Source organism: Arabidopsis lyrata (assembly GCF_000004255.2).
Source record: "Arabidopsis lyrata subsp. lyrata unplaced genomic scaffold ARALYscaffold_6, whole genome shotgun sequence".
Classification (NCBI taxonomy): Eukaryota; Viridiplantae; Streptophyta; class Magnoliopsida; order Brassicales; family Brassicaceae; genus Arabidopsis; species Arabidopsis lyrata.
The window spans coordinates 23,936,707-23,954,001 of NW_003302550.1; the positions used below are offsets into that span (position 1 = coordinate 23,936,707).

General features: G+C 36.0%; 3 protein-coding genes across 3 annotated transcripts; 1 reads left to right on the forward strand and 2 right to left on the reverse strand.

Moving 5' to 3' along the window:
- Window positions 1-5,881: 5,881 nt before the first annotated feature.
- On the reverse strand, window positions 5,882-6,974 carry LOC9311007. The gene has a single exon (XM_021023313.1). The coding sequence runs from the start codon at window positions 6,623-6,625 to the stop codon at window positions 5,993-5,995; it is 633 nt and encodes a 210-aa protein (XP_020878972.1). The 5' UTR covers window positions 6,626-6,974; the 3' UTR covers window positions 5,882-5,992.
- An 83-nt stretch (window positions 6,975-7,057) lies between these two features.
- Window positions 7,058-8,407, reverse strand: LOC9311008 (GTP-binding protein SAR1A). Its single transcript, XM_002874895.2, has 3 exons — window positions 8,204-8,407; window positions 7,910-8,041; window positions 7,058-7,584 (listed from the first exon to the last, which is right to left on the reverse strand). Exons 1-3 carry the CDS (start codon window positions 8,330-8,332, stop codon window positions 7,264-7,266), a joined length of 582 nt encoding a protein of 193 aa, XP_002874941.1. The 5' UTR covers window positions 8,333-8,407; the 3' UTR covers window positions 7,058-7,263.
- Window positions 8,408-12,327: 3,920 nt separating this feature from the next.
- On the forward strand, window positions 12,328-14,959 carry LOC110227302 (meiosis-specific protein ASY2-like). Its single transcript, XM_021021162.1, has 5 exons — window positions 12,328-12,940; window positions 13,017-13,751; window positions 13,830-13,957; window positions 14,031-14,707; window positions 14,764-14,959. Exons 1-5 carry the CDS (start codon window positions 12,328-12,330, stop codon window positions 14,957-14,959), a joined length of 2,349 nt encoding a protein of 782 aa, XP_020876821.1.
- Window positions 14,960-17,295: the final 2,336 nt, after the last annotated feature.

A 17,295-nucleotide genomic window follows, 5' to 3' on the forward strand; every position in this document is an offset into this window, starting at 1 on the left:
GTTTCTCTCTCTCTCAGATAAAAGTAAAAATTATGTTTAGAACGTGACAATATTAATCGTGGATGGAGATTGACTCGTTATACAAGATGGAAAAGTGATTAATTATTAGATTACTAGTAGTAAAATTCACTTATGTCTTATGATGAGTTAAGATACCAAATGTTGTCATGCATTTAACAAAACAAATAGTGAATTCTAGCCGTGTATAAATATGGAATTAGGATACCAAATGATGTCATGTATATAACCAAAAAAAAAGAAGTTTATCTTTATATATTTGTGTATACATACAATACAATAAATTTCTTTTTCAAAGAAAATACAATAAATTTACAAAGGTACAAAAGTAAATGTTCTCCAACTAACGGGTTTGCTTTTTGCAGTTGCTGCTGATATCTCATGCACGCAACAATTATACCGCTCGAGGTTAGACACAATAAATTTTTCAATTTTTGTTTTGAAGAAAGTGGAAAAGGAAACAGATTGAAATGTTAAAACCTTATCATTTTAGGTTTTCCAAAAAATAAAAAATAAATGGCGAGGGATAATGTATGCACTTCGTTAGCTTTTTCGCATATGGACAATACCCTTTTTATTCGTCATATAACACTACCATTTAAACCTAGACAAAATAATAACTCTATTTGTCAACATGGTTATGAACCTTTTTTTTTTTTTTACAACCTTTTTTTGTCAACATGGTTATAGGTACATATATATGCCTATATCATTTTTCGAAGAAAAATTTTATATTAAAAAAGGAAATAAATTAACCACATTATATACTTTGATGGCAGGAAAAAAAAAAGTAATTAAATAAGTAAGGAGGAAATGGTTGCGTTAACGCCAAGAATATGACTTTGTATTAGCTTCGACGTGGCATTCTCCTATACGAGTGAATATAATAGTATAAACTCGGCCAGAAAATGCAACAAATTTAGTGAATCTTGCATCAACATCAAGGATAAATGTAATCTAAGTACAATACTTAATCATAGAAAATAATCAATAAAGCTTTCTTTAAAAAAATTTAAAGAGAATAAAGCGAAACAATATTCATAGAAAGGGTCTCCAGATGAAATATTTTTATTTTCACCATCATTTGTTAAAGACAAATATCACGGAATGCGTCATTGCTTCTTACTCATATATTGTAATATAGATCCTAATTATCAATATTGACTTGCTCTTATAATTTTGTACACCCTTTTTTTTTTTTTTTAAAGACTTTATACATTTCAGATAGGCTGTTTGACCTAGTGATCTAAACCCATTTTATTAATATATGAAATATTTTGCACCTTGTAACAATTCTTTACACAAATATATATAATTTTTTTTTAAAAGAACAATTGTAGACAAAAACATTTTTTAGTTATACTCCGAGGAAAACGACTATGTTAATTACGGGACAAATATATATATATATATATATATATATATATATATATAGTTAAACGATATAATGCTCCTAAGTCCTAAACTCCAAAACAATTATTTAGAGATTATTAATTTATATATTGTTACTATTATGATACACTAATTGTGCAAGTTTATATATTCATGATTTGATTCCCTTTAAGACGCAAACAATTCTTTTTGGAATATGTTTATATGAAAAAATTAACCATGACTGATAATTGTGGTGTTCACAAAACCATACAACATACATATAATATATATGTATGTCTTATCCTAGGAATAATAAATGATTATGTATGAGTTCTATAATGAAGTCTTGAATTGGGCTCCAATATATGGAAGGGGCCAGCAAATAATGACATAATTGCAAAATAAGATGACAAGTTCTATCATCTATGAGTATCAAAGAGTCTTGGTTTGGTTTCTTTCTACACAAATAAACATGTCTTCACAGCTCATTTAGTCATTTCTCCAGCTCTGAACCTCTTTATCTTCAGCGCTCTTAATCTCATTTGCTTACTACTGTATATATATTTTCTGTATTTGGTTATGTTGTGACCCGATGGTTTTCAGGGTTTTTCGAGGTAACAAATTGGTTCTGATTTGATGCACACGCTAGACAATTACATAATCCAGATGATAATTATAAACTCGGCGATTTTATCATTAATGCTTTGTGGTTTTCAAGGGTAAAGATTGGAGTGGTAAAAATAATAAGATTGGAGTATATAATTTCACGAGATATAAAAAAACCTAATCCCAATGTTAAATCTTTTCAATTTCATAAAATATGACAATTGTAGCTGATGAAATCTTGATATTTTATAAAACTGTGTAAATTCAAATTTGTGAAAAGTACATAAGAAGAAAATTATTATGTCATTTTATTTTATTTGAAAGATAATTGAAACTCATTTGTTTAGTGTAGTTTGAAAGAACATGTTTATAGAACTCCATATAATAATTCTCTCCTAAGTTGTTAAGTAGTCCTATAATACTTTGTTTATAAATATGCAACCATCTTGTAATAAATCTGTCTTATGGATGGATATACAGCTAAGGCTGCTAGTTAGTGTTGGTATATATAGAGAGGCTTAGAAGATCCATATTTAAGGAAGTAATATAAAGAATTGTGACATGATACATAATGGTTGGTTTCTAAAATTATTTAAGAAATTTACATCAAATTTTAAATGTTGAGGATACAAAGTGCTGAGTTAGAAGAGAGCAAGTCATTAATGTATCAAGTGGGCAAACACATGTTGTGTTTTTTAATACAATTTTAAGATGTAAACAAATATTTATTCGTTTTAGGGAATTTGTCGAATATACTAATTTGAAGCTTCGACGGTTCGACCTTTGAAAATTTCAATTTTTTTATATATATAAATACTCTCTTTTAATTGGTAATGGGAAGATAAGAAATAGCTACCAAATATCTATAAATTATTTATACGTTGTCTCCTCCGTATAAGCTACTTCATTTTCATTTTAATCAGCTGTTGGATTTGTAGTTTTGTTCGTCGTAGTAGGCAATAAACTAAAATCAACTATAATTGTGCAACACCTGTCAATATAATTATAAGTATATAACAATGGCTAATGAAATTAACGGTTTTTCCCCTTATTGGATCCCTTCTTATATTTCTGCAGGAACAGCTGCGAGTAGTTGTTGTTTGGTGGGAGCTTACTAATTGTACATTAAATAACGTTAGCAAACTGAAATATACTACTGTATATGCTACATTAATTTTTCAGGAGTAGAAACTAGAAAGTGAGGTTTAAATTGTGATAATATGTGCATTTAATATCAACATAAAAAAATCTGAATACAAATACTTCATTAAAATTGAATACTAGTAGCGATTAACGATTAACTGGTACATTTCGTAAATTGAAAATAGATAATTACAAACTGAACACCTTTTAAAAAAAAAGAAAAATGTATATATTTAACATACAAACACAAACAGTTGAAGGTGAATTTTGACAGAAGTGCATCATTAGTTAAATATATAGTACTGGATTTTTTTTTTTTTGAATTTATATAGTACTGGAATTTACAGATATGCGAATGCAATCTCGTGAGTGGTCAATTAGTTGCCACTAATTTCGATCTAATCATACTGTACAGAGCTACGCATTGATTTGACCATTATCATTCTACTATGTTAATCATTAAAATGTAAAATAATGAATTATAATAAAACTCTTCCAATGAGATCTCATCTAATGGTAACTTTCTATTTAAGCTATTAATTAACTAAAATAGATATATAGATTAATGGTTAGCTTTGACAAAAAAAAAAGATTAATGGTTAGCTCTTCAATTATCAATACGTGTTGGTGTCCAATGAGGCAAAACTTGTTGTGAAGCCCTAAAGATTCCCTTATCCAAATTTGACCCACCTCCACATGTGACATGTGTAGTTTGTGATAATATATTTTAATTACCATATTTAGATTACTGCGTTTATTCTTTATAGAGTTGAGATCTACTTTATATGATTATATTTAGTTTTTTTTGGGATATAATTCCATTTCATTTTCAGCAAAATGTAGCATGATTCCGTAGATAGCAAGAAATTCATTTTTTGGAATTTTAGATATAATTAAAATACGTCGTATTTAACTATATCCAAAATGTTATTTTTTGATTTTTTTTTTAATAAGGACATAAAAGCCACTCTTAAAAATGTTTTCAACTTTCTTCTAATTAAATGTTAATATATTTTTTTGGCGGCAAACAAACGAAGTTTTGTTTGTACGGATTTATTTAGGTGTAAGTATGTTATAACTTAACATAGAAAGTAATTAGTAGATTGGCAAAAAAAAAAAAAAGTAATTAGTATTATTTCATTAGATTTGCAACATGAACAAATCATATGTCGAGGTCATGAACCAATGCGACGTCATCTTTTTGACTACACAATACAAAAATCTTCGAGAGGTTGGACGACGTGCTCTGCACGTGCATGAAGACGATATATCACGTGTCACATGCAAACCATATTATTTCTCAGGTATTTTCCTATAAATTTGTATCAGTAAGTAGTTTTTTTTTTAATCATAACATTGGATAAAATCATTTAACGTATGGTTTATTTCATTGAAGGGTTTAATCCAATGTTATGATTAAGAAAAAAACCTACTTAAACTAGTACGTAACTTTGTCTTAAAAATTTCTGCTCATGCAAGTGGATCTCAAAAGTGTCAAAAATGAATATAAAAAGTTCACAAAAATATGTAACAATTACCTTTTACTGATATACTTTGGAATTTTCTTTTACTGATACTTTGCCCTGTTCATATACATTGCTTTATGCAAAGTAAATCTATACACACGTTTGAGAAAATCATAAGAATTTATTTTAACATGTAGAAGTCCGGCAACATCTCTTTATTTAACCTTTAGAAAAATAAACATCTCTGAAGAAAAAAAAGAAAAAAAGAAAAATAAACATCTCCTTTTTTATTTTTTGTCATCTAAATTTTTATTAATGAACTTGTTTTAAAACCAAGGAGAATTACAACGTTCAAAAGAGGGAAACTTAATCCGGCGGACGAAAAAAAATCCCCAGAAACATAGCCGGAGGAAGACGAAATTTCCCCAGAAACTCGACCATATGAAAGGGAAACTAAGAACACTACAAATACAAAGCAGAAGTTCACAAGCCAGGATCGAAAGAGGCCGAAACCAAAACCTAAGAATAGAAACAAAACATCTTATATGCTAAGAGAAACAATAGACCAAAGAAGGCAAATCAACTTCTTCTTCCGAAGCACCTGCGATGAGATTTACCAAGGATGTCCGCGACCAGACCAAAGATAACAATTACCACCTTCTACATGAAGAGAGCCGATCTCTCGAAACATCTCCTTTATTTCCATAGAAATAAATTTTATGAATACAAAGTTTTTGAAACAAAAGAAAAAAAAATCACAAAGGAATAAAAATATGACTAAAGTTCCAAAAGACACTATGTACAAATAAAAAATAACAGACTACGCCAAACAAATATTCCGCCATATATAGTTCAAGTAAGAAAAACTAGTGGGATGTATATGTATTTATATATGTACAAAAGATCCAAAGGGTGATGCAACAAGAAGTAAATTTTAGGATGGACTGCGACAATTTATATATCCGATCACCAACCAAGAATTGGTTTCCCATTAGTGCATGAACAAAACTGCAACATGTATTTTTGTGTATTGTTCATATCATTTTCTAAATTTTTTTGTGTGTTTAAATGAACTTAGAAGAAAACATGTAATTGTAAAATATTATATGTTTGTAAAAATGTGACAATCCCTTTCTATCGCGATTCACCACATTGTTTGAAAAATGAGAAATTACATAAGAATTGGGTTTTGAATTACTACATTAGAACAAGTATCACGTGATAACGAACGAAACAGAGGTTTTGGAATTCACGTGAGTTTCTCGTGACCGGCGTACAAGACACATACGCACGTTAATAAACGATCTTACACACAATTTAGCACAAAACACACACCAATACAACAAAATCATTTAGAAAAGGATTTTAACAAAACGACAACGTATTTATAACAAGAACCGTTGATGGATTTTCTTCTTTGCTTTCTTCTCTTTAATAGGATCCAAGCTTGGTTTCCACCCTCTTCCCGACAATTGCCGGCTCAAAAACTCCGGCCTCTCTTCCTCCTCCATCTCTGCCTCCAATCTTCCAACCGACGTAGCAGCAACCACCGCATCAGTCGCCGGAATATTGTTCTTATAACTTCTAGTAGTAAACCAAGGAAGTATCCCTTCATAGTAGCTAAACGATGACCTTACCATTGCCGTGGCGCTAAATAGCATTTTCCGCATCTCCTCTGACGTGAGCACCGCCGATGCTGATGATGATTTGGCTGCGCTGCCACTGCTTCTTTTGGCGGGAAGCACCAAATAGATTTTCCCCGGCTCGAGAGTTTTATCAGCGGGCAAAGGAGCCAGCTTCTTCTTCACCGTTTTTGCGTCGTTGTTTTTCCGGTGGTGATTGTTGAATGATATCGATGACGGATCAAATTCGACAACCACGTGTTGCGGATTTTCCAGCATAATCTCAGCCACCGTCGTCTCTTCCTCTAAGTTTTGTACTCTTCCGTCGGATAACACAACTTTTCTAGCAGCCATCGATGCCGCATTCAATTTTCGGGAACCGGCTACGTTACCCATTCTCAGATCAGAATGCTCCTACAACTGTCTTTGTGTTTGTGTAAATATATATAAACACACACACACACACACCACACATGAAATGGTTTGGTTTGTATTGAGTTCGTTAAACGGTTCCATCGTTTACTTTTAATGATAATTTATTCATATACAAAACAAATATTGTATTGGTGGGATCATGACGAGAAAAATTTGATGGGTTTGTTGGGTAATCTCACAGATGGTTTGATCTCAAACTTTGATCCAACGGTCGAGAAACTCTTTTGCTACTACTACATTTACACACGTATTTAAACTTTACTTATTTCTAATATTTGGCTATGCGTGAAACGAAAGTGAAAAAAACTGTTCAACCACACATCTCTTTCTCTATTGGGTTAGTTAACTAACTTCACAAAGTTATAATCTACACATTATTTTCCCTTATTTCAATCAATATATTGAGAATATAAATTACGAAACATGTACTGTAAAAAATTCACTACAAGAAACAAACCAGTCGAGGATCAGACAAACGAGAAAAAGCTACGTTTTACGACATTTTCTTACAACACATTCAAAAAAAAAAAAAAGAGCAAGACAATACAAAAACTGGATTTATAGAAACTTACGGCTTAATAATAACAGCTTGTGTCGTCTTACTTGATGTATTGAGAAAGCCATTTGAAGCCTTCGCCATAACCCATTTTCCTGACAATGCTGCACATGAATACCTCCAATGGCCTTACATTCGAATCCGTTAGATTCACTTTACCCTTTCCTGTTGTGAAGTTGGAGAGTCCGAGATGGTAACGGAGCTCGTCTTCTGATGCAGCGTAAGGTATGTCTATTTTGTTTCCTAGAATGAGGAATGGGACGTTGGCTAGGGATTCGTCTGAGAGAAGTGCGTCAAGTTCCTTTTTTGATTCTGCAAATCTCTCTTTGTCATAAGCATCTACTAGGTAGACCACAGCGTCCACCTGCAAAAACAGAGTAATCATTGAAACTGATGGTTCATAAAAGTCTGCCATTGAAGTGGAAAACTACTACATTAGAGCGAAAATGATCTACCATGATGCATTGCCTGTGAGCTAAACTGCAAAACACTAGGAAGAAGAGCTTAATAAAGAAGGACGTAACGGGTGTGTATACGGGTGAAATGAGAAGAAACCTTTACTAAAGAATATAAGGGGGCAGTGAGTAGGTGAAAATATGATCAGAAGAAAACCGATAGAATCGACAAAACCACGAGTTTCTCAAGATGCTTCAATTCATGGTAAAATGGCATAAAACAGCAAAAGCTACCTTAGCATAGTAATCCTTCCAGACCCTGCGAGCAATCTGATGACCACCCAAATCAAAAGCCTTAAACTTGATTTTCCCAATGCTAAGTTCTTCAGACGTTGGATGCTGCGTCGGCTGATGCTGTACCAATCTCTGTTTCACCAATTCGACCAGTTAAGCAATAATCTTAGAAAGACAAACACTAATCTGGATTCAAGCAGTAACAAAGATTCCTAAATCCAATTCAAGCATCTATTCCAAAGTCAGACACTTCTCATAACTGAAACAACATCATATCAACGAATTGGAGCGAACCTCGTCTTTCAACATGTGAAGCAAAGTGGTTTTACCAGCATTATCGAGTCCAAGAAACAAGATCTTAGCCTCTTTCTGCCATAACCCTAACGAAGCGAGTACGCCATAGAACCAATCTACCAAGAACATCACTCACTACTCAGATCCGATCGACCAAGAGAGAGACAGTGAGATCGTCAGGAGGATTTCTAATTTAGCTTGGAAGACGAGTAAAGGACGACGATAGAGAGACGGAAAACGGCAAGCAGTGCGGATTCCGAAACCACAAACGGATCCACAACGATGCCGCCTGGGTCGTCTTCTAAGTTCTAAGTCAAAGGCAAGCCCAATTAGAGGACCCAATAAGCCCAGTTAGAGATTTACTTACTTAAGATCCAAATGGCCTTTTAGTCCAAGATTTTATAAACTTTTTTCTCTCTTTTGCGGTCCATTATCTAGATTACGGGAAGATTTCAATATTTTAAAATTTGTCGCTAAAAAACATGAATGTTTTCAGTTAAATTATTCATAATCTGATAATATCATTAACTAATCCTTTTGGTTTTTATCTTTTGTTATATCATCATTTGACCTTCGGTTTTTTATCGTTTGTTTTATCATCATTAGAAATATTTTTGATTTTTTTTCATTAATCTATGTAGAATTAATGTAGTATACATAGAGTTACAGAAAACAATTCTACGAATATGTTACATTAGTTTTTTAAATTGAATATTAATATGTGTGCATAGTCATATTTACAAGAATCTACCAGAAAATGATTAGTCGTCGGCGAATTTTGAAATATTTATTTTTATATGTTTCCTCTAGTAGTTGAAACCCCTACAAAAATCCAACGTAGAAACTAGAAAGATAAGGTCGCCACACAATAAAAAAAAAAATTGAGATAAGCACAAATGTCAGTGTCTATAAGTGTACTGAAACAAAAGAAGCTAATAATTATGCAATACAACAATTACATAATAATAACTAATAGGTATATTATAACAAATGAGATAATTGTCTATTGTCGTGATATGTTGATGAATGATGATATATACCTGGTTGTCTTCGTTTTAAATAGAAAACATCAGAGTATGGAGAAGTATAATCCAAAATGGAAAATTGACCTTAATTTTTCTGAAAATATGTGTTTTGTTAAAATAATGATAATAAAATGTACTATCTGATGTAGTATGGTCACTTTTCATTTGCATTTATGGTCTCACTTTATTTTCAAGAATAACATATAATTTCAGGAACACTATTTATCATAAGAGGTTAACAAAAGAAAAATGAAGTTTTCTAAAAAAATATATAGCAAAAAATAGGCCATTACAAAAAAGTAACATGAAGATGAAGAATTACTAAGACTTTTAATTTTTTTTTTTGTTTGGTATGCTGATTATTTTTAATAAAAATAGGACCCACGAGTTTAAATTTCTGGTACTCAGCAGCTGACCAGGCGACCGTTGATAAAGCAATCATACAATTCGTGATTCATATTCAAAATTCGTTCTAATTTCATATAGTACCTATTTTTTTAAAAAAAGTATTGTACTATAATAGTATAAGTTACATTACATCCATTATAAGTTTTTTTTTTCGTGTTATTGATATGATTAATTAAGATACTAGTTGACAAAATGATCTTCCAAGGCCAGAATGTATAAAATCGACAATTCCAAGAAGAGATTGAAATTTGATGGCATTTATTGTGATGTGTGTATTTAGTTTATTGCTGAACCAGTCAATCCTATGGTTTGGCATAATTAATCCACATATAAAAAAAAATGCAATACTAAAAAAAGGCAAGAAATGACAAGAAAAAGTTCTTCTATGAAATGAAAGCTAACCTAATGTATTATTCTTCTTTAGGGTAATTGAGTTTTAGATATAAGACCACAGTGATTTGAAGGTTTTTTTTAACTATTCTTGCAGTTATATTCATATCCAAGAACCATCACCCAATCAAAAGATATACGTAAGAAGAATCTTATTATTATGTTGTATATATGTGGGGACTCAACATAATCCAAACAAGTTTACAGCCAATTAATACATAAACAATGCTCCAAATTCTGAACAAGAATCATATACTATTAATTTTTAGGAGTTTTCGTTCTAAGACATACATTGTCATTCAATCATCCGGTCATCACCACTAAACTAGAAAAATATTTTTGAGATATTTTCTATAATTCAAATCTAATGTCACCAAGTACCATAGTATAGAAACCACACACTTTTCTGAATTATGATCATCTTAAGTTGTATTATATTGTGTCAAAATGGATAAAAAATTCTTGTAAAGTAGATTAATGTAACTAAATTTTGGTTAATGTGAAGTTGTTGTTGAGCCAAAAAAAGAAGTGAAGGTACCAATAGATGAGAGCCTCTCAACTATCACAATCTTCTACTTTGTTTTGTTAAACTACAATCTTCTACTTGCACAAGAAACCAATTCGTTTAAAAAAGAAATACATCAAACAATGTAAATTAAATATATAATTAAAAACAATATATATTATATAAGTTCTTTCCATTTAATATGTTCATAAAGAAAGAAATGAGAAAAGTCGAGGTTTATGTTGACTTGTGCGATCTCATAGTTGACAATTATACGGGCTCTTGCCTCACCTCCTAATTTGAAATAATCATTCTTCCAGCTCTTACATAACCGCTTTTTGTTTTTTAACTTTTGATTTTTTTTATGGTCGTTACTCAGTTTCTCCAAAAATTGTACATTATGTTATGGAAATACTAGAAAACCCCATAGTTATTTCTTTAACAAAAAAAAAAAAAACCATAGTTATTTCTTCCTATAATAAGTTCTTGAAGTACTAAAAGTCTAAAACCATCAAAAAGTTCTTGAAACACGTCAAAGCTGCCATATGCATGATTTAAATTCTGCTTTGTTCAATAATATACTCTCTTTATTCTATTATATAAAAAAAAAACTTTGCGTTAAAAGGTCAATATTAAAAAAATTATTTTTCTTCACATAAATATCGTTTAATATTTTAATTTAAAATAATTTAACTAATCATAAATAATACTGCAAAATATAAATAATTATAAAATATTAAGTATATTTAAATTTTGCATAAAAAATCTATAGCATTTTATAAAATGAGAAAGAGGGAGTATATACACTATATTCTTTAACTATTTGTGTAATGCTAAGTTGCTAACTATCATAAATAATCATGACATGATTAACTGAAGGACATTATCATTTATAGACTAGAATAGTGTGGAAGTCGGATTCACACACTCAAGTATTTTATTAAGTTGGAAAGATTATTCTTGAGGGACAAAAATGAATATGTAAAAACTTCTAAATTGCTACGAAAATTGCTATAGTATTTCTTTCTTGAGAGGAAGATCCCCCTTACACGGCGACTGGCCTTTATATTTATACATAGAGAATCGACATTAAAATGAATAATTAAGTACAATTATTCCTTCTTAAATGTGTCCGTTTTGATTCTTCGCCTTTAATGCTCAACGTTTGAATTTGAGTTGACTCTGATCTTCATGGGCCTCGCCCTTTCTGGCCCAAGTGTCCTTGAACCGACTTACCCGTGTCTTCTACATCGAACTCGTGTCACAGTGCAGCCACTTCGAACTCTCGAAGTGGTGACAACCACTTCGACCGTTCCTTCGGCTCATGGGTTCAATGGGCTTTGTCCTTTATGGGCCATCATCTTGACTACGTGGCAATCTTTGGTTGGTCTCGGACTTCTGGTGCGGGATCCGACACCAACAATTAGCCCCCCAAGTTCTTCGAAGTGCTATTTCAATTCGGAGGACTTTAAATGCTCAAGTGGCCAAAGATTGCGCTCGAGAATCTTTCTGATTTCCCGCCGAAAATCTCATCATTCCTTTAATTTCGGCACTAGCCTTTTTTAACTGAGTGACATCTGTCATCATTATGACCGTATATTGATTAATTACTATTAAAACGGGAAAAAACCTTCCCACTTCCCACACAACTTCCGAGGCGGTTTCATCATTAGCTTGAGGTAACTTCTTTTCACCATTACTCTCTTCTTTTACTTTTGTGCTCTAATCAAAACTTCTCTCTACTTTTCTTCACAAAAAACTCTCTTCGCCGGATCTTGAATTTTCATTTTTCTCCGATGACTTCCGATTCCGAGAGACCTGAATCTCCTTCTTACGATGAGAGGCGCTCTAGTAATGACGAGTGTACTCGTCCTAACGACATCGCCGGTCCTCATTACAAATCCACCTGCACTCTTCAGTCCCTTGAGCGATTAAAGGGGCTCTGTCAAATTCCCCCTGGAATCATAGCGGAGGCGCAAATAGCCGACCCTACGGAATCCCCGGAGAACCACCGTGTCGGCTACTTTTGTGTTTACGAAATTTACTTCAAGGGCTGCGGATTGACCTTCCCCCTTCTCGAAGCCCTAGTTCGATTCTTGGCGGCTCTCGAGATTGCTTTACCTCAATTAACCCCCAATCTCCTCCGAACCATCCTCGGGATTATAACCGTTGCGGCGGAGGCTGGCTACGTCATTGGAGTCACCGAGCTGAATGAACTCCTAAGCGTAAGGAGTTCATCAAAGAAAACTGGGTACTTCTCGGCGTACCCAAATGCCAATAGAAACGTCGTCTCGCACCTCCCGAACAAGGATGAGAACTGGCACCATCCTTGGTTTCTGATTAAAAAAACTCCTGCTTCGATTGGGAATCTTTCCGATGTACTCCCATCGAAGTGGTCTGCGAAACCTGGTAGAGACTAGGTCGTATGTTTCTTTATTGTTCATTATTATTTTTTACTGACCAAATTCGTTGTTTCATTTCGCAGCTCTCATCGCTCCAACTCTCCCGACTGAAGAATTTGTCAAGTTCTTCAAAACACTCCTTGAAGGGGAAACCCTTTGGAATTCTTTCACCCTCGATCGGTTTATCGAGGCCAACCGAAAACTCAGGATGAGTCCTCCCAATCTACTTCACCGTCTTCCGCCTCCTCCCTCAACTCAAGGTATGTCAGCTCGGGCCCTTACTGCCCAGCGTAAGAAACTCTCCAAGCCGATAGCAGAGGCTTGTGATGAAAACAAGGCGTTCCTTGCGGCCGCCATCGACAAAAAAGATTACAGCAGGACCCTGCTGGTTGATGATAACAGCTCCGAGGGAGCCAGATCCGTTGCTGCTTATAGGCTAACGCCTCGTCGCGAACGTCATGACGAGCGTTCTCCTCGGAGAGAGCGGTCTCCTCGTCGTGATTCTCCTCGTCCTCCCCGAGACGATTTCAGCAACGAACCACTTAAGAATTTGGTTCGTAAGAAGAGGGACAAGTCGTCCCGTGATGACTCGTCTCCGCGAAGGGAGAAATCAAGGGCCCGGACTGATCGTTCACCTCGATCATCCCCTCCTACTGAACCAATGGGTCCTCCCCGACCTGTTGACATGTCTTCTTCTTCCCAGCCCGTCAGCGAAAAGACTGCTCGGAGTGCATCCCCTAAAAGGGGAGATTCTGAATCTCGAGGTGCTTCCTCGAGGTCAAAGCCTGCTCTTGTCCCTCAAGTCAAATCGCTTTCAGGTTTGGTGATTTACACATACTTAAACGTTTTTTGTCTCTACTAAAACTCCAATTTTTACAACTCTTCCTTCTTCGCAGCTATGGAGAAAGAAGGCAACGTCTTCCGATGCTTCAAGACCCGATCGGATTCGATCCTGCCAGACTTCAACAAGTGGCGTCCTGCGATTCGTGAACGCTATTTGCTTCACGCTCATCATTCATCTCGGGTTAGTTCCGTTTTTTTTTTTTTTTTTTTGCTAATCTTTAAACTGACTCGCCTCCCCGGGTTTATAATGCCAGGCTCACAGCGAACTTAATGATATGATCGAACATTACGAAGGGTTGGTCATCGGACGGGAGAAGGAGATTGACATGTGGAAGAAGAAATTCTCTGCTCTTGAGGCTGAACTCAGTTCTTCTGCCGGCTCCAAGCATGATCTGGAGGACAAGGTCGACAGTTTAACATCCGAGCTGGCGCAGGTAAAGGGAGAGCTGCAAGACTACTACGACCGGAACTACAAACTCCAGGACGAACTTTCTGGTGTTCAGGGTAGACTTCATGAATCCGAATCAACCGCCGATACCCTGAACAACCAACTTATCGAGCTTGACGCGAAGTACAAGGCGCTAGCCAAGTTGCGTGATTACGAGTTAGCAAGGTCGGCATCGAAGGCCAGAAAAGAGGTTAAGGGACGCGGGATGGAGTTGATCCAAGGGGCCATTCGCTTCATGCAAACCGAGAAGGCTAGGTCGGACTTGGAGTCAGACATCAAGGAGCATGAGAGCAACTTGATTCTGTTGGATCAAATCCATGAAGCAGACTTCTCCGAGGAGCAAGAAAGGACCAAACTGTCAACTAATCTTTCTGAAAAACGGAGTCGCTTGGCAGCTCTTCCCACCTCGTCCTTCAACCCGCTTGACTTCGAGGAATTCTTTACTGAATCACCTCCCATAAGTGAATCGGGTTTAGACTGGGCAGGTAACACTTGGCTCCTAACGCTTACTTTTTCTTACCTTGTACCTTTGATTGACTGGAAATATTATTTCTAGGTTCAAGTGAGACGGAAGATGTTGTCCCACCCGTAGCTCCTATGGTATCGGAGGTCACTTCGGAGGATGGTTGCACCGCGGAGGGTGGTCAGGGAGCTTCATCTGATCAAGCACCAATTAAGGAAGCGAGTGAAACTTTGGCAGCCGAGCCGGAGTCCGAGATGGAGGTCGATCCGTAGTGGCTGTGTCCACTTTAAACTGGGGATTGTCCCACTTAATTTAAACTTAATTTCGAACTTGTTTTTGGCCTAAGGAGGCTTTATCATTTCTTTTGAACAAGATATTTGCCTGAGGAGGCTTTTAAACCTTTCTAGGTTACGACCCAAGGGGGTTTGGTTAAAATTATATGCGGGTTTGCAAAGTCCGCTTTTAACCTTTTGTGGCCTTGTGGCTATGCTTTCGAGATTTTTAGGCTGATCAGACCTTTCTCTTTAGATTGCGAGAGCTGAGCTCGGCTTAAAGCGGGTTCCCCACTTTGGGTTTAGTCAACTCGATAAATTTATTGGGCTTGGGCCTTAGAAACTTTTGTAGTTAATGCGACGGTTGCTCTTTCCCTTCTTATAAGTAAGGAAAACGGCTCGTCTTTTAATGCAATAACTGCCTTTTCTCGATTTTCCAAAAATGGTTTAAACCACTCGGACACTCTACCATTAATGGATTTATGGTTCCAAGACAAACCCTAAATCATTATAAATAAAGGCTTACCTACCTCCAAGCTTTATTTAACTACGTTTCTTTTTAGAGTCTTACTTGAGTAATTTGCGAGAATGGAAAACGAAAAAGTAGCCCCCATTGACCCCGGCAGCCCACTCTTCTTGTCCGGCGACGGCTTTGAACCGGCCGGCGTTCTCTTCCCTCACGCCGTCTTTCACTTTCCTTCAAAGGAGAAGAAAGAGGCTTGCGATTTTATTGACAAGGTAAAAGTTTTTTGATTCAAAAATTTTTTGTTTCATCTTATTCACTCATCTTTTATGCTAGGTCGCCGACAAGCACCGTCACTTGTGTGAAGAGAGGCAGCGGCTGGGCCTCAAAAGGCAAACACTCGAGGCTCGCATTGCTCGGGTGGAGAGGAAGATACGGGCCTTGGAAAGTGATCCCTTTCAATGGGAGTGGCGGAACTTCGACTCCGTCGCTGAGATCCCGAAGATGCTTCGGATGTATCTCCGCGCTAAAGGAGTCCCGGGTCCCGTGAACGCCCCCGTCTGCGCCGTTCCATCTGACAGCGAAGAAGAAGACGAAGAGGAAGCCAGCACCTGTCGGAAACGCGTTCGGGATCATCCCGAAGTGGATGCCAAGAACAAGGCGTCCACTTCGAAGACTAAACCGGCGATGAAGGAGCCTGTTCCTGAGCCTCTTCCATAAATGTCCCCTAACTTCTTTACTTACTTTAAACTCGTAATGGGCTTCGACCCCTTTTTTATTTATGGAAATATTTGCAACTTTCCTTTCTTTTCAAATATTCTCGGAGATGCGTCTTTTAATGCAGGATCTGTTCGAGGGCATAAATCTCTCCGCGAATCACTCCATTCTTTGGATAGAATCCGCAGCTTGCTAAGGATATGGGGTTCCTATAAATTATAGTTTCAATTTTCCTTTACTCCTCACCATTCTTTTTATTTTAGTAGGTATGGAGTTCAATCTTCGCTGTTCAGAATCTATGCCCGACTTCTCCAGAATCGGAATGATAAACGAAGATGTTCCAAATGAGCCAAGCAGGCAGCCTCCTCCACTTCGCGGCTTCTTGAGATCTCAGATCCGAGCCCCATGTGCTTTGATCAGGGATCTCCCAATCAGAGACCAAGGAACAGCGACGGCGTTCATAGAGGCATTGGAGCTTCAACACCGGAAGCTTATGTCGGAAAAGAGGAGACTCCGGAAGAGGATTAACCGGATGCAACGCAGGCTTACTACGGTGTCAAGAGATCTTCACGTCCTTGAATCTCACCCCGGAGAGTGGATTGAGCTTGGAATTTCTGACTTTGCTCGAATTCCGGACTGCATGATGCCGATCCTCGATCTTGCTGGTCAAGGAGTTGAAGTGTTCTGCTCGTCAACAAGATTTTCATAATCTGAAGTGTACGATGAGGGACATTCCATCTTTTGAATAAACGTTCTATTTCCAATTTCTTGTATGTTCGCTTAGCCGAACCTTCTATTTGCTTCACTTGTTCGCACAGTCGAACCTTTTTCCTTTAATAAAGAAATAAAACAAATTTTTATTAATAGCTGAACTCGTTTCCGAGCTGCCTACGTACCCATTTCGGGATCAAGCCACACCGTAGTTCATGTACAAAAACAATGTATGTAGCTTTAAACATAAAACTTCTTTAGGTTGATCACATTCCAAGGTCGCTTGACTGGATTGTCTTCTAAGTCTTTCAACCTATAAACACCGTTCCGAACCACTTCGGTAATAATGTAAGGTCCTTCCCAATTAATACCGAGTTTACCGGCACCTTCTTCTTTTTTGTTGTCAAAGACGCGCCTTAATACATAATCTCCCACGAAGAACGGC

Coding starts and splice junctions, on each gene's coding strand:
- LOC9311007 (XM_021023313.1), bottom strand. CDS start 6,625: ATGGGTAACGTAGCCGGTTCCCGAAAATTGAATGCGGCATCGATGGCT.
- LOC9311008 (XM_002874895.2), bottom strand. CDS start 8,332: ATGTTCTTGGTAGATTGGTTCTATGGCGTACTCGCTTCGTTAGGGTTA. Junction 8,042..8,203: donor TTCACATGTTGAAAGACGAG/GTTCGCTCCAAT, acceptor TTGGTGAAACAG/AGATTGGTACAGCATCAGCC. Junction 7,585..7,909: donor GGAAGGATTACTATGCTAAG/GTAGCTTTTGCT, acceptor CTGTTTTTGCAG/GTGGACGCTGTGGTCTACCT.
- LOC110227302 (XM_021021162.1), top strand. CDS start 12,328: ATGACTTCCGATTCCGAGAGACCTGAATCTCCTTCTTACGATGAGAGG. Junction 12,941..13,016: donor GAAGTGGTCTGCGAAACCTG/GTAGAGACTAGG, acceptor TTCATTTCGCAG/CTCTCATCGCTCCAACTCTC. Junction 13,958..14,030: donor ACGCTCATCATTCATCTCGG/GTTAGTTCCGTT, acceptor TTATAATGCCAG/GCTCACAGCGAACTTAATGA.